This window comes from Hyla sarda, chromosome 1 (assembly GCF_029499605.1).
Source record: "Hyla sarda isolate aHylSar1 chromosome 1, aHylSar1.hap1, whole genome shotgun sequence".
Lineage (NCBI taxonomy): Eukaryota > Metazoa > Chordata > Amphibia > Anura > Hylidae > Hyla > Hyla sarda.
In genome coordinates, this window is record NC_079189.1 from 157682065 (window position 1) to 157697002 (window position 14938).

Here is a 14938-nt window from a genome sequence, read left to right on the forward strand (position 1 = left end):
CGTGTTTTAGATATAATTTTGCGCCAGTATTCCAGGGTTTGGAAGTGGCATCCAGAAATAATTCGGTTTATCCTTGTTCACAACAGAGCACTTGTGGTGTGTACTTGTTATCCTGTGAACGTGTATGGAAGTTTTTGTGGTGTCTGCTAATTCTGGTTAGTTTGTGAACATTAAAAAACAAACAAGAAAAATAAAATTAAAGAGAACCAATCAGCAGATTTTAGCGCATATAATGCTCCACAATGCGTGTTATATGCTAAAATCGTTATCCTCACCATCCCTGGGGATGTTTGTGCCCCCAGGGATGGTGAAGATATGAGGTTATAAAGTTCTGTCAGGCAAGTAGTCCCCTGGGCAGGGCATTACACTTACCAACTCCCATTGCTCCGGCTGTGGCCTCGCTCCGGTGACTTGAATGACGGCATGGGTCATCGCTCTGCTCCCTTAACAGGAGCACAGCAGTGACACACGCCGTCAATCAAGGCGAGGGGGCGGGACCACGGCCACAGTAACGGGAGCTAGTAAGTGTAAGTCCCCGCCCAGGGGACTACTGGCCGGGCCGGCAACTTGAACACTATATCTTCACCATCCCTGGGGGCACAAACATCCCTGGGGATGGTAACGATAATGATTTTAGCATATGTAACATTTTGTCGAGCATTATATATGCTAAAATCTGCTGTTTGGTTCCCTTTAAAGCATGAGCATAGCATATTTAATTTTTGGCTCATGTGAATTTTTCTCTAATTGTCACTTTTTTACTTCTTACAATTTCCAGAATAAAGTCCATGGGAATATCTACCCAATCTTGAAGTTATAGGAGCAAAAAAAAGGGACAGTCCATCTTGTCGTGCAGCCTAACTAGCGATGATTATAGTGTCACGCCAGCCCTTACAAACACCAATACTTTCATGTTTCATTTTAACAAATCTTCTGTTTTAATACTGTATGTTCAGACCTTTGGTGGATGAGGGGTTGGATCCTGTTCTGACCCATTTATTAAACCTGTTCAGTCCATTGAATACGTTATGGCTGATCGCTCTGATTTATCTGTGTGTAAATGACTGTCCAATAAAAAAAAAACCACACTGAATGTTCCGTCTTGACTGGATGTCCTTTATTTTTATTTTCTATGTCTGGGATTTCTGGGTAGTATACATTTCTTTGAGGTGACTAAACATTTCCTGAAATGACACTAACTTGGAGAGTGTGGGGTTTGTGTGCTTAATGTAACTATTGCATTGTCTTGGCTTGTCTTCCTTAACACACTAGGCTTGATCTTCGTAGATTTAGTATAGTTTGAAGCAAAATCATATATGGGGAGATTTATCAAAACCTGTGCAGAGGAAGAGTGGTGTAGTTGCCCATAGCAACCAATCAGATTGCTTCTTTCGTTTTCCACAGGCCTCTTTAGAGGCCTGTGGAAAATGAAAGAAGCAATCTGATTGGTTGCTATGGGCAACTGCACCACTCTTCCTCTGCACAGGTTTTGATAAATCTCCCCCATAGTGAGTGTTTTGTAGCCCTGCTGAATTCCTAGGTCATTCAGTTATACCTATGAAGTTGGCCTCCTTCTGTCATGTTCACTTCATGGCCAAAAGTATGTGGACGTTCCTTATATCTGGTAGTCTTGGCCATTTCAGCCACACCTACCATGGCTAGTTCAATAAAGCTGGGCATGTGAGTTAGTCGGCCAGGCGAGAAAGAGAAGTATCCTTGGATTTCAGTGTACCCAGTCCTCTTGTTCCCAGATGGATAAGCTGCTGTCCAAGGTGGCTTTCTCCCCATCTCCATTCTGAATCCCTGTGGGCCAAACATAAATATAGAGGATTTAGCAGGCATAGCTGAGGCCCAAACATTGCCCTATGCATAGAAGGTTATAGTGCTGGTTAACCTGAGGAAAATGGTTTGTTACTGACCAAGAGTTGTGGTTCCGGAGATATATGCTATATTAGCCCCAGCTGCAAATGTTTTTAACCCTTTGCAACATTGAGGCAGAAGCTGATGTTCTGAGCTTCCATGCATCATCCTCTCCACATATGCCTGCCCACCTAGTGCTTGCATGGGAGAAGACTCTATGAATATTTGAGGTGGGTGGAAATAGAAGAGCAGAGAGGATTGAGGCAGGAAGGTTCAGAACACCGGCTCGGCTTCCATTGTGCAAACCGGGTCCATTAACATAATCAACAGGGGCTTGTATAGTGTGTATCTCCCGAACCGGACCACTGATCCGGGTAAGTAATACATTATTTTACTCAGGTTTACCTGCACTAGAACCCTGTTTATTGGATTTAGTGCAGGTGTACCAGCTGTCCAAGCATGCTGTCTAAACTGATGGCAAGAGAATTAAAGGTCATTGACTTCTATTGTGGTATAGGATGCCACCATCCAATGCCAGTCTGCTTTGCTGAAAGTCACTACAGCGCACAACCTTTTTGTACTGTGTAAAAATTCAGATAGGTCTCTCTTTAGGTCATATTCTTCACATGACACTGCCCCTTTTAAAAGGCAGTGGTGGAGGAGGGGAATGGTTTGCTTCTTTTAGCAGAAGTTTACAAACTTGTCTTCATCCATTATTGTCCACCTTTAGGATGAATTATATGGGTGAAGCTACTGGAGACTGAAGTCCACGTACTTTTTGGTCATATAGTGTGTTTTATTCATTCTCATGAAGTCTAATCTTAAAGGGGTTGTCCTGTAAAATAGATGTTAATGTCTCCTGCCTGCCAACTAAAATATGAAACCCTTAAACTCCCCTCCTCCGCTCATGCGTTGGCTGGCTCCGGTGAAGCAGACATTAGTGGAGACTGTCCAGAGACAGGGCATCTTGATATCGGAGCTACAAGGGAGCCGAGAAATGTTAATAGTGTGTTATTAGGCAGGCTGGGGACAAGAAAATCAATTTTATTGGACAATCCCTCTAAACCTTGAATATAAAAATAAATTATTGCTACAAAATGCTTTCATATAAAAAAAATTAAGTTGCATCACAGTCTCTATTTTGAATGGTTTTATTGCATTCTGGTTTTATATCCCTCTTCTTAACTTCCCCATTGGTTTGGTGGTGCACAAGGCCACATAGGGCACTATAGATAAGGTAATAAGTCCCCTTTTAGACCAAATTGCCTAGCCTGTTAGTCATGGTATAGCTGGGCTTTGCCACTTACTCTACTTGTTTCTCTTTTGGGGATACCAAAACATTGCAACAATCAGATCTGACAATTTCCATATTTTAAACTTTGCAGTCATGGTAACTGCTGCCACGTGTAGCACTAGCCTAACGTGGATTCCATCCCTGCCCACTATCTAAATGCTGGACCACCAGTCAATTGCTGTTAGCCGCAATTGATCAGACACCAAGCAGCTCTATATTTAAATAACTGTTTTTAAACCATAAACAGCTGAAAATGTGGACTAGTAGCAAAAACAGATGAAAAAATGTGTGAGCATAAAAACAGCTAAAAATAAGGTGTATAGACATCTGTGTAATGCAGTGATGCCAACAATTCTCCTTTTGTAAAAGCAGTTTTTTTTTGTGACCGCCATCCGCACTTACTAATAGAAAGGTCCCTGATGAGGTATATTGAGAGGAACACCCTTTTAACCCCTTAAGGACACAGCCAATTTTATTTGAGTTTTCATTTTTTTCATCCTTCTAAAATCCATAACTTTTAGATTTCCATTTACAGACCCATATGAAGGCTTGTTTTTTGTGTGACCAGTTGTACTTTGTAATGACATCACTCCTTTTTCCCTAAAATGTATGGTTAACCCAAAAAAAAAACATTTTGTGTAAGAAAATTTAAAAGCAAATCACAATTTTGCTAATCTGGTGTGTTTCATATTCATGCTGTACACTTTACGGTAAAAATTACATTTATTTTTCTGGGTCAATACGATTACAATGATACTCATGGTTACATACTTTTCTATTGTACTGCTTTAAAAAAAAATCCCTATTTTGACAACCTTTAACTTTCTCATTTTTCCGTACACAGGGATGTGAGGGCTCATTATTTGCACCATGACCTGTATTTTTTTTATTTTTTTAAGTAACACTATTGCATATGTGACTTTTGATTTTAGATTTTTTTTTTTTTTTTCTTAGTTAAGCTGACATTTTTGACGCTTGTCCTTAAAGGGGTTATCCAGGAAAAAAGGTTGAGGGTGGTGCTAGCTGGTTGACTCGGTCCCAAGTCCCTGAAACGTCGCAACCTCTGATGCTTTGGTGAATAAAGCCGCACATTACTCACGTATACCTTGGAGTGATGCTGGTTTTTCTACATATATATAATAAATATAATTTATCAACTGGCTCCAGTTAAACAGATTTGTTAATTACTTCTATTAAAAAATCTTAATCCTTTAAGTACTTATGAGCTGCTGAAGTTGAGTTGTTCTTTTCTGTCTAAGTGCTCTCTGACACCTGTCTCGGGAACTGTCCAGAGTAGAAACAAATCCCCATAGCAAACCTCTTCTACTTTGTGCAGTTCCTGAGACATGCAGAGATGTCAGCAGAGAGCACTGTTGCAAGAAAGAAAAGAACTCAACTTCAGCACCTGATGATTATTGGAAGGATTAAGATTTTTTAATAGAAGTAATTTACAAATCTGTGCCACCTGACCAAAAGATGAGAATCCAAAATGGTGGAAGACTGCTCACAACAACCCCCTCCCCCTTAGAGTGTATTTGATAGGGATATATGTTTTTTCTCCATACAGGACCATAATATGGTTCCAGAGTTTCCAGTAACTACTGTTACGATATAGCATGGTCCTGATCTTGAACACTTGTGCATGCCTAGCTGATTCACTACTAATTGCATGAGATCAATTATTGGCGGTTAATCATCCCTGTTGGCTGCCTAGGTTTACACACCTATAGTTTGGCGGATCCAGACCAATTTACACTATGCACTAAATCTATTAAGGGTTACAACCAGAATGCTGTCTTATTACCTGCTGTTCTTCACCCTTTTCTCACCTGTCTACTGTTTGCCCTTTGTTTGTTGCAATGTATTAATGCACTTATGCAAAATGAAATTTGTAGGCATATTGGAGCTGTTTGTGATGATTCCACTAACATTTGTTACTGCTTAGTCACATTAATTTATAGATCATTACCATCTAGCAATGGAGGCTCGATACCAGAAGACCATCTACGCAAACAAGAATATACTACTTTTAGGCTGTGTTCACCCGTGACGTTTAATTAGCAGTGACCGCTCAATTTGACCACTATTTTCTGAAATAGCTGTAAAAATAGCAGTTTTACAACAAATTGCATTGCAACTACATTTCTGAGTATAGGACACTGTTCAGAAGCAACAGTTGACCTTTCAAACTTCAATTTTATCGATTTCTTAAATCAATCTTCATCCTAACTTGTGCTAAACAGTTACCGGGGGAAATTGTCATTCTATTTTAGTGGGGGGTTTTTAATTTATATTTTGTGCACTTTTGGGGCACATATTTTGCTCTAATTACGATTGTGTTTTATTTTTATTTTTAATTTTTTTTTTTCCTTTTGGGCTTCCACATCGCTTGAGTTACTTTAACAAAACTCCCTAGGATAAAGTCAAATTTTCTTTTGACTTTTGCTTTTTCAAATTGCCACAAATTTTTGTGCAATTTCACTCCATCCCAGACCACGCTTTGAAATTTACTTAGATCTAGGCAATTTAGGTATTTACGAAGAACGTGTGCCATATTGATACATTTTGTACAGGTACACATGACGTACGATCAGCTAAACAGTAAACACTTACAAAATACCCAAACAATTGTAAATTCCCCACTGTCCTTGGTAGTAGGCAGCTTTTATTTCAGATTTACCTCTAGTACAATAATTGAGAAGCTCTGTATTTCCATTGTAATAGACTTAAAAAAAAAATCTAGTTATCTGGAGTCTGAATGTTGGCAAGAATTTGAGATTTGAGGACACATGGTATTAGTATTAGGCTAGGACTACATGGTGGTTTATTGGCGACAGGGGTCAAATGAGTGAAAATTGCCACATCGCACTTCAGTGTTGCAATCCAAAAGTGGCCATGACCGCTAACTGTCAGAGATGGATTTCTTGCTATTGTTAGGTTGCAGGCTCTTTTGGGATGCAGTGTAACCCCCATTCACTGGCCCCAGCTGCGACATAGCATGGCATGGTAATTTGTGGTCGCACGACCTCTTTTGTGGTCAAAATTGCCATGAAGCTCTAGCCTTATGACTACATGATCACACGACAAGGTTTGTTCTGTCTTCTCTTTTGCCCCCAGCCCCTCCCACCTGTTTGCAGCTGCTTGAGGTGGTTAAGAGGCAAAAAAAAAACTAAAGAAACAGCCAAATTGGCTGTTATGTAACTCCTATTGGCTTTTAATGGGAGTTGCGCAAATGAAGTAGCCCTGCAAGATACACTATTTACATAACTAATGGAGAAGACAAAGTAAATGTCTTCTGTATAATGCTTTTGAGCTAGAGTGTCAGAGGCATTGCCCAGACTTAGCACCACACTGCCTTTCCCCTGCCCTGCATGATTTATGTACAGGGTTCAGTGCTGACAGCCAAGCAGGGAGGAAAGGAAGAGGGAGGAGGCATGAATGCTGCAGCTCAGCACTGTCTCTATGCCACTTGAGTTTGGAAGGAAAACATAACTTTGCTAAGAGACAAGTAACATTTGGTTTATATCAGCTGATATATCATTTTATATCCCATGTGGAACTGACAGATTCCCTTTAGGGGAGAATATAAAGAGTATCATAACTGTAGGGAGTTGAACTAGCAATGGACATAGGTCATCGCTGTTATAAAGGACCCTGCTTTAATGTTACTCTTGAAGCAACAATAGATATTAAAAAGGAAAAAATATTCAAACCCTATGCACACTTAATGCGCTCGGAGGAGCATTAAGCGTCCCTTCAGTCCCGGTCCGGCTACGATGTCCACTTAGGAGCAGCCCTTATCGATCTCAGCGGTGAGTGCGGATAACTTGTTTTCTTTACTACATACATATTATCTAGCTCTTCTTTCATATTTATTCCAGCACTTCCACCCGGCTCATCAGTTGAACTCTCGGTTTCCTATTTTGTCCAACTGACAAGTTAACCAGTCAGAAACCTAGGCATTCGGTGCCTTCCTCTCCACTCTAAGCGCACGCACGCACGCACGCACGCACGCACGTACGCACGTACGTACTGGAGATGAGCAATGTTACAGTGATTCGATTAGTCATAAACTTCTCGGCTCGGCAGTTGATGACTTTATTTTGCATAAATGAGTTCAGCTTTCAGGTCCTTCGTTGGGCTGGAAAAGGTGGATACAGTCCTAGGAGAGAGTCTCCAGCCCACCGGAGCACCTGAAAGCTGAATTAATTTATGCAGGCTAAAGTAAGCAACCGCCGAGCCGCAAAGTTCGTGATGAATCTAATTACTGTAACTTTGCTCATCTCTAGCTGGTATGTTATCATCTCTTCATTTTGCATAAGTGCTTGAAAATGCTCCTAGAATATATCAGTTTTGTGTTGTCTTGGAGCCGTGTCATCTTTACTCGCCTCCTTTAAAAGGTGGTACAGCCAGTACCTCATCTGAGACCATTGAAGAGGCCGTAGAATCAGCCATTGAGGAGGTCGCTGCTGAAGCAATCACGGATCAGGAAGGGGCACCCTCTGCACCTGTGGAGGAGGAGCAAACAAAGGCAGAAGGTGAAGCTGCACCAGCACCTACACAGGAGGCGCCAGAACCAAGTACCCAGGCTGCTTCAGAGTCGGAGCCAGAACCAAGCACCGAAACTACTGCAGAGCTGGAGCCAGAACCAAGCACCGAGGCTGCTTCAGAGCAAGGTTAAAGAAAACATTATATGCACTGATGTTTAATTAGTTGGATTCTGACCTGATCCAATGCTATGACTATGCAAATAAGTAGTTTTGTAGTGCGGCATTTAGAAAAAGATAAGCTGTTTGCCCAAAGATAAGCTATACCTATAAAGTACCATACACAGAAATAGGGGGGCTTAACCACAATATAGAATATGGGGTGCTACTTTCAGTGAAAGTATGTATATCCACATCCCAGAAAAGCTACCACTGAATATAAAGTGCACACCACTAGATTTACAATTATGGCTAAATATTTTTATTCTGTATCAAAAATACAAATGGTCACAAAGACTATTAAAAACATTAAAAATGCACACTTAGAGCCACAACACTACCTTGGAGCAGGGCCATGAACCCCCTACTCTCAAAGTATTACCCCGTCCTGCTATATGATGGTAAATCATACACAATGCTCCCAATTGATGTGCTGCAATAATGTTTAACAGTACGTGTAATAAAGATTATGGATGCTATTCAAGTTGCTGATGTATGAAGCAATATATGCAAATGGCAAATATATTCAAGGCTATAATATGATTATCAAATTACACATAATCTAGCCAAAAATTGAAAATAACCATGAGCATCCCATAATACAAGCATACCAAACCAAGCAGGATCCAGCGATACAGATGATGGAGCAGGAACGGGGCCACAGGAACCCCAAGCGTTCCGTCGCAAGCGACTTCCTCAGGGGTGTTGTGAATAATGTGCCCCAACATCTTATATATACACACATAATCATGTAGATAAATAATCACTTCAATACCTTGCAGGTGCACTGCTGTGCATCCCATGTATGGAGGTGAGCGATGTATACAGAGTATTTCCGCCCTGCAGAGCGCTTCCGCTCTGCTTTGGCTTCCAGTTTGCACTCCGATGCAAAGACCACAGCGCCGGGCTAGTCCGCGCATCACCGGACTATATCACGTGACACGCATCTCGTGAGCCTCTCATCCCTGACTGAATAAACAGCGCATGCGCCCGCACTTAACGATGTTGTCCATCACCACAATCCATATGCAGTACTGTACCATGCGCACTGCACTACTGCTGTTGTCTCCTGCTGCATGTGATACCAGCACCAAATATAGAATATAAATAGATTAGGAATTCAGTATGTTATTCATTACCCAAGAGAGACTATCACCCATGGTATCTGACTGCTCCAGCATAGAAGAAGAATCACATTGGGGGAGATCTATCAAAACCTGTCCAGAGGAACAGTTGCCCATAGCAACCAATCATATTGCTTCTTTCATTTTGCAGAGGTCTTGTTAAAAATGAAAGAAGTGATCTGATTGGTTGCTATGGGCAACTTGGCAACTTTTCCTCTGGACAGGTTTTGATAGATCTCCCCCAATGTGATTCTTCTTCTATGCTGGAGCAGTCAGATACCATGGGTGATAGTCTCTCTTGGGTAATGAATAACATACTGAGGTGCCAATATGCTGCATGTGATGAACAGCACATGAATTGCTAATCTATTTATATTCTATATTTGGTGCGGGTATCACATGCAGCAGGAGACAACAGCAGTAGTGCAGTGCGCATGGTACAGTACTGCATATGGATTGTGGTGATGGACAACATCGTTAAGTGCGGGCGCATGCGCTGTTTATTCAGTCAGGGATGAGAGGCTCACGAGATGCGTGTCACATGACATAGTCCGGTGATGCGCATCATGTGATTCGCAGACTAGCCTGGCGCATGCGCAGTGTGGTCTTTGGATCGAAGTGCAAACCGGAAGCCAGAGCAGAAGTACTCTGTATACATCGCTCACCTCCATACATGGCATGCACAGCAGTGCACCTGCAAGGTATTGAAGTGATTATTTATCTACATGATTATGTGTATATATATATAAGATGTTGGGGCACAGTATTCACAACACCCCTGAGGAAGTTGCTTGGGATGGAAAGCGTGGGGTTCCTGTGGCCCGTTCCTGCTCCATCATCGGTATTGCTGGATCCACTTGGTTTGCTATGCTTGTATTATGGGATGCTCATGGTTATTTCCAATTCTTGGCTAGATTATGTGTACTCTGATATTGTTCCTTCTGATAATCTTATTAATATTATAGCCTTGAATATATTTGCCATTTGCATATATTGCTTCATACATCAGCAACTTGAATAGCATCCATAATCTTTATGACACGTACTGTTTAACATTATTGCAGCACAGCAATTGGGAGCATTGTGTATGATTTACCATCATATAGCAGGACGGGGTCATACTTTAGGAGTGGGGGTTCATGGCCCTGCTCCAAGGTAGTGTTGTGGCTTTAAGTTTGCATTTTTAATGTTTTTAATAATCTTTGTGACCATTTGTATATGTTGTTTTTTGATACGGAATACAAATATTTTGCCATAATTGTAAATCTAGTGGTGTGCACTTTATATTCAGTGGTTGCTTTTCTGGGGTGTGGTTATACCTATACTTACTAACCAAATCTCTTCTACAAATGACATGACTTATAGTTTAGTGACAACAGTGTTCATCACCCCCCCCCCCCCCTCCCTTTATAAACAGGCAGTCTTTTGATTTCCACTCACCTTGCTGTATCCAATAAACAGAAATATGCCTTACTATACCCAATTCTCAGGTTAAAGGGTGATATTATATTCATTAAGACCTTTGCAGAGGAAAAGGAGCATGCCGACCATTGCACGACCCCTCTATGTATCTCTATGGGAGAGCCGGAGGTTGCTGAACGCTGTATCTCCAGCTCTCGCATAGAGATATATGGAGGGGGCGTGTCGGCCGCCGCCTCGTGCGCGGGGGGGTCGACATGCTGTGTTCCCAGGGAGAGCCGGGGTCCCAGCAGTAGGACCCCCCACAATCTAAAACTTATCCCCTATCCATTGAGTTGGGGATAAGTTTTGCTGCATGATACTTCTCCTTTAAAGGGGAACTCTGGTAGAAACAAGTGGGAAATAAATGTTTTCAAATCAACTGGTGCCAGAATGTTATACAGATTTGTAAATTACTTCTATTTCAAAATCTGAATCCTTCCAGTACTTATCAGCTGTTGAGAAATTTGTGCAGTTCTTTCCAGTCTGACCACAGTGCTCTCTGCTGACACCTCTGTCCATGTCAGGAACTGTCCAGAGAACAAGCAAATCCCCGTAGCAAACCTCTTCTGCTCTGGACAGTTCCTGACATGGACAGAGGTGTCAGCAGAGAGCACTGTGGTCAGACTGGAAAGAACTTCACAGATTTCTCTGTAGTGTATGTGTAGTATACAGCAGCTGATAAGTGCTGGAAGGGTTAAGATTTTTTTATAGAAGTCATTTACAAAGCTGTTTAACTTTCTGGCACCAGTTGATTTGAAAACAGGTGTACCCCTTTAAAGGGGTACTCCGCCCCTGGCATCTTATCCCCTATCCAAAGGATAGGGGATAAGATGTTAGATCGCCGCGGTCCCGCTGCTGGGGACCCCGGGGATCGCTGCTGCGACACCCCGCCATCATTACTGCGCAGAGCGAGATCGCTCTGTGCGTAATGACGGGCGATACAGGGGCCGGAGCAGTGTGACGTCATGGCTCCGCCCCTCATGACATCACGGCACGTCCCCTTAATGCAAGTCTATGGCAGGGGGCGTGACGACCACCACGCCCCCTTCCCATAGACTTGTATTGACGGGGGCGGGCCGTGATGTCACGAGGGGCGGAGCCATGACGTAACGATGCTCCGGCCCCTGTATTGCCCGTCATTACGTGCAGAGCGATCTCGCTCTGCGCAGTAATGATAGCGGGGTGCTGCAGCAGCGATCCCCGGGGTCCCCAGCAGCGGGACCCCGGCGATCTGACATCTTATCCCCTATCCTTTGGATAGGGGATAAGATGTCTAGGGGCGGAGTACCCCTTTAAGAGGTAGTCTAGATTTCAGACATGTCGCAAGCTTGCTGCTTTAGTTTTTGTTTCACTAGCCCTGTTTTGCCATAGTTTTGAATACAAACAAAGATAAGTAAAGAACTCCCAGATGTGAGATGCTTGATCACTGCATTTTAACACAGAGATAACAACAAAATCTTATTGTGATTTAGTTGTGAGCTCCTATGTAGCTGATGGGGAAACTGTTGTTAGGTTCTGAGAAGGTAAATAAAAAGTTGAAACCAGTATGGCTACACCTTTTGTTGTCTTTTTACAAAAATAAATAAAGGCTGCCCCCAACAGAACAGAAAATGGCAGGATCCCTGTAAGTTGAAGAGAAAAAAAATTGTAACTTCAAATTTATGTACACATGGTTTTTAAATTTGGACTGAGAATCTCTTTCATGAAAGCACTTTAACAAATGACCTGACAGCTGAGCTCATGAGTGCATCTCTAAGGCCATGTTCACATGGCAGAATGTCCACGTGGAATTACGCAGAAGAATTTCAATGGGATTCTGCTGCACTGAGCACACAACAGAATTTCCACGGCAGATGTTTCTGCCACGGAAATCCCGATTCTGGAGTTCGCAGAAAGAATAGACATGTCTATTCTTTCTGCGGAGTCCGCACATTAAAGGGGTACTCCGGCGCTAAGACATCTCATCCCCTATCCAAAGGATAGGGGATAAGATGCCTGATCGCAGGGGTCCTGCCGCTGGGGACCCCCGTGATCTTGCACGCAGCACCCCGTTAGAATCAGTCCCCGGAGCACGTTCGCTCCGGGTCTGATTACTGGCGATCAAGGGGGCCGGAGCACTGTGACGTCACGGCCCCGCCCCCGTGTGATGTCACGCTCTGCCCCCTCAATGAAAGCCTATGGGAGGGGGCGTGACAGCTGTCACGCCCCCTCCCATAGGCTTTCATTGAGGGGGCGGAGCTTGACATCACAATGCTCCGGCCCCCGTGATCACCAGTAATTAGACCCGGAGCGAACGTGCTCCGGGGACTGATTATAACGGGGTGCTGCGTGCAAGATCATGGGGGTCCCCAGCGGCAGGACCCCCGCGATCAGGCATCTTATCCCCTATCCTTTGCATAGGGGATAAGATGCCTTAGCGCCAGAGAACCCCTTTAATGCATTGCCATCTATGAGTGCATTGCCGAGTGGTTCATTGCCCCTGTTGGTGGAATTCAGTGCAGACATTTTAACGTGTGAACATAGCCTATGGGGTCCCCACATTGTTCAGCTGCTTTATTCCTGTGCCTGCAGAATTCACACGGGACTAGACCAAGATTACTGATCAATTTCTTTCCCTGTTTAGAATAAAATATATGAAATATGTTCAAGCAGACAGTGTTATTTTACAACCCCTGTAATTCTAGTTCCTTATGAATTCTGGACACATGGCATCCTGGATAGCTTGAGGGTTGTCTGGGTAGTGATCAGACATATATCTAGACCCATACAGTTATCTGAGTGCTAGGGCTTTCATTAGGTATACATTACACAGTGTTTGTACACAAAACTTGAAAGGACTAGAATACATACATAAAAAGTCTATAGATGCCTTCATTAAATGTCTTCTTTTTTCCATCGTCGTAGCATTTCTTAGGATAGGGCACGCTACACACTAAACAGCATGGTGGTTAATGAAGTAGTATTGCCTTATATTTGACACCAGAGTCAAGCTAATGTTATTGAAGTGTACGCAGATCGCTCTCCTCTCAGTAAACACATCCTACTGATACTCAAGGGCAGTTTCCAGAATGTACGGTTACTTCTGACAAACGCAGTGCCGGAAAATTCCACTGGATTTAGAGAACATACTGCATTATGTCAGCTTCACTTAGCTTTCCTGTGTCAGCTTTTGGACGTGACAACGCGCATTAGTTAAAGTTATGCCCCTGGCAGCCTGACAGGTCCTAGCCCATTGTCCCCGGGAATTGGTGTGTGCTATGATTTCTAGCATGAATCCATTGCGCCAATTACAGTTTGTAGTGGTTTTGTTTGAAATAATATTTATCACTTTTACAGAATTTCTACTGTGACTTATAAACTGTTTTTAAAGGAGTCTTCCCATCTGATAAGGGAACGTGATATCGCTAGGATAGGCCATCATTTTATGATCAATGGGGGTTTGACCCAATTCTTAGAATAAAGGAAGCAATGGTGTGCAGGAAACTACACTTGAATAGAGCTGTACTGCAGCGCTCATACACACTGGTGTCTAGGCACTTCTATCCAGGAAAAGACTAAAGGGCTCTCAGTGCTAATTCTAAAACTAATGGAGTTAAGACCCCCAATGATCAAAAATGATGGCGTGTCCTGGTGATATGGTATCACTTGGCAATATGCCTTTAATGTTATAAAAGTACAGTGCCATATATCAAGTGTAAAGGAAATTAATTGCCTAGAAGTGTTTACCGATTAGGCTAAGTTTCCACTTGTTTTTTTTCTGGCAGTTTTTGGAGATCTGCCACTGCAGTTTTTGAGCCAAAGTCAGAAGTGGATCCATAAGGGAGGAGAAGTATAAGTCCTTCCTATATATGTCCTATTCCTTTTGAATACATTTCTGGCTTTGGCTCAAAAACTGCAGTGGCAGATATCCAAAAACTGCCAGAAAAAAACCAAGTGGAAACTTAGCCTTAGAGCCAGATACTGATAGCTGTTCTTTTTTTTCTCTTTTTAATTTTTTATTAAAATGTATTTTCCTACATTATTATGGGCGTGTTCATCTTGCCTGAGTTGTTTTTAACAGCATAAAAGATATGCCTTACAGCAAGCCCCTTAGGCTGAGTTCACACTACGGTTTGTATTAACGGTTCCCGTATATGGCTGGGAGGAGGGGGGCGGGGCTTAATCGTGGCGCCTGCACTCAGCCGTATTTGGGAACCGTATTTAATGCATGTCTATGAGCCCACCGGAGTGAACCGCAGCCTCCGGTCGGCTGCGTTTTCGGACGTGTGCGGTTTCCCGACCGCAGGCAAAAACGTTGTCGACGTTTTTTTTGCCTACGGTCGGAAAACCGCATACGGCCGAAACGCAGCCGACCAGAGACTGCGGTTCACTCCAGTCGGCTCATAGACATACATGAAATACGGTACCCGAATACGGCTGAGTGCGGGCGCCGCGATTAAGCCCCGCACCCCCTCCTCCCAGCCGTATACGGAAACCGTAAATACAAACCGTAG

The 14938-nt window shown here is 42.9% G+C and overlaps 1 protein-coding gene across 1 annotated transcript in view; it reads left to right on the forward strand.

Annotated features, from left to right (window-relative positions):
- MGARP (mitochondria localized glutamic acid rich protein) overlaps positions 1–14938 on the forward strand; it is a 49467-nt gene that overhangs the window by 20229 nt on the left and 14300 nt on the right. Inside the window, exon 4 of the mRNA XM_056555067.1 lies at positions 7477–7830. Within this exon, the coding sequence (XP_056411042.1) occupies positions 7477–7830 (354 nt within the window). The remainder of the gene's footprint in view (positions 1–7476; positions 7831–14938) is intronic.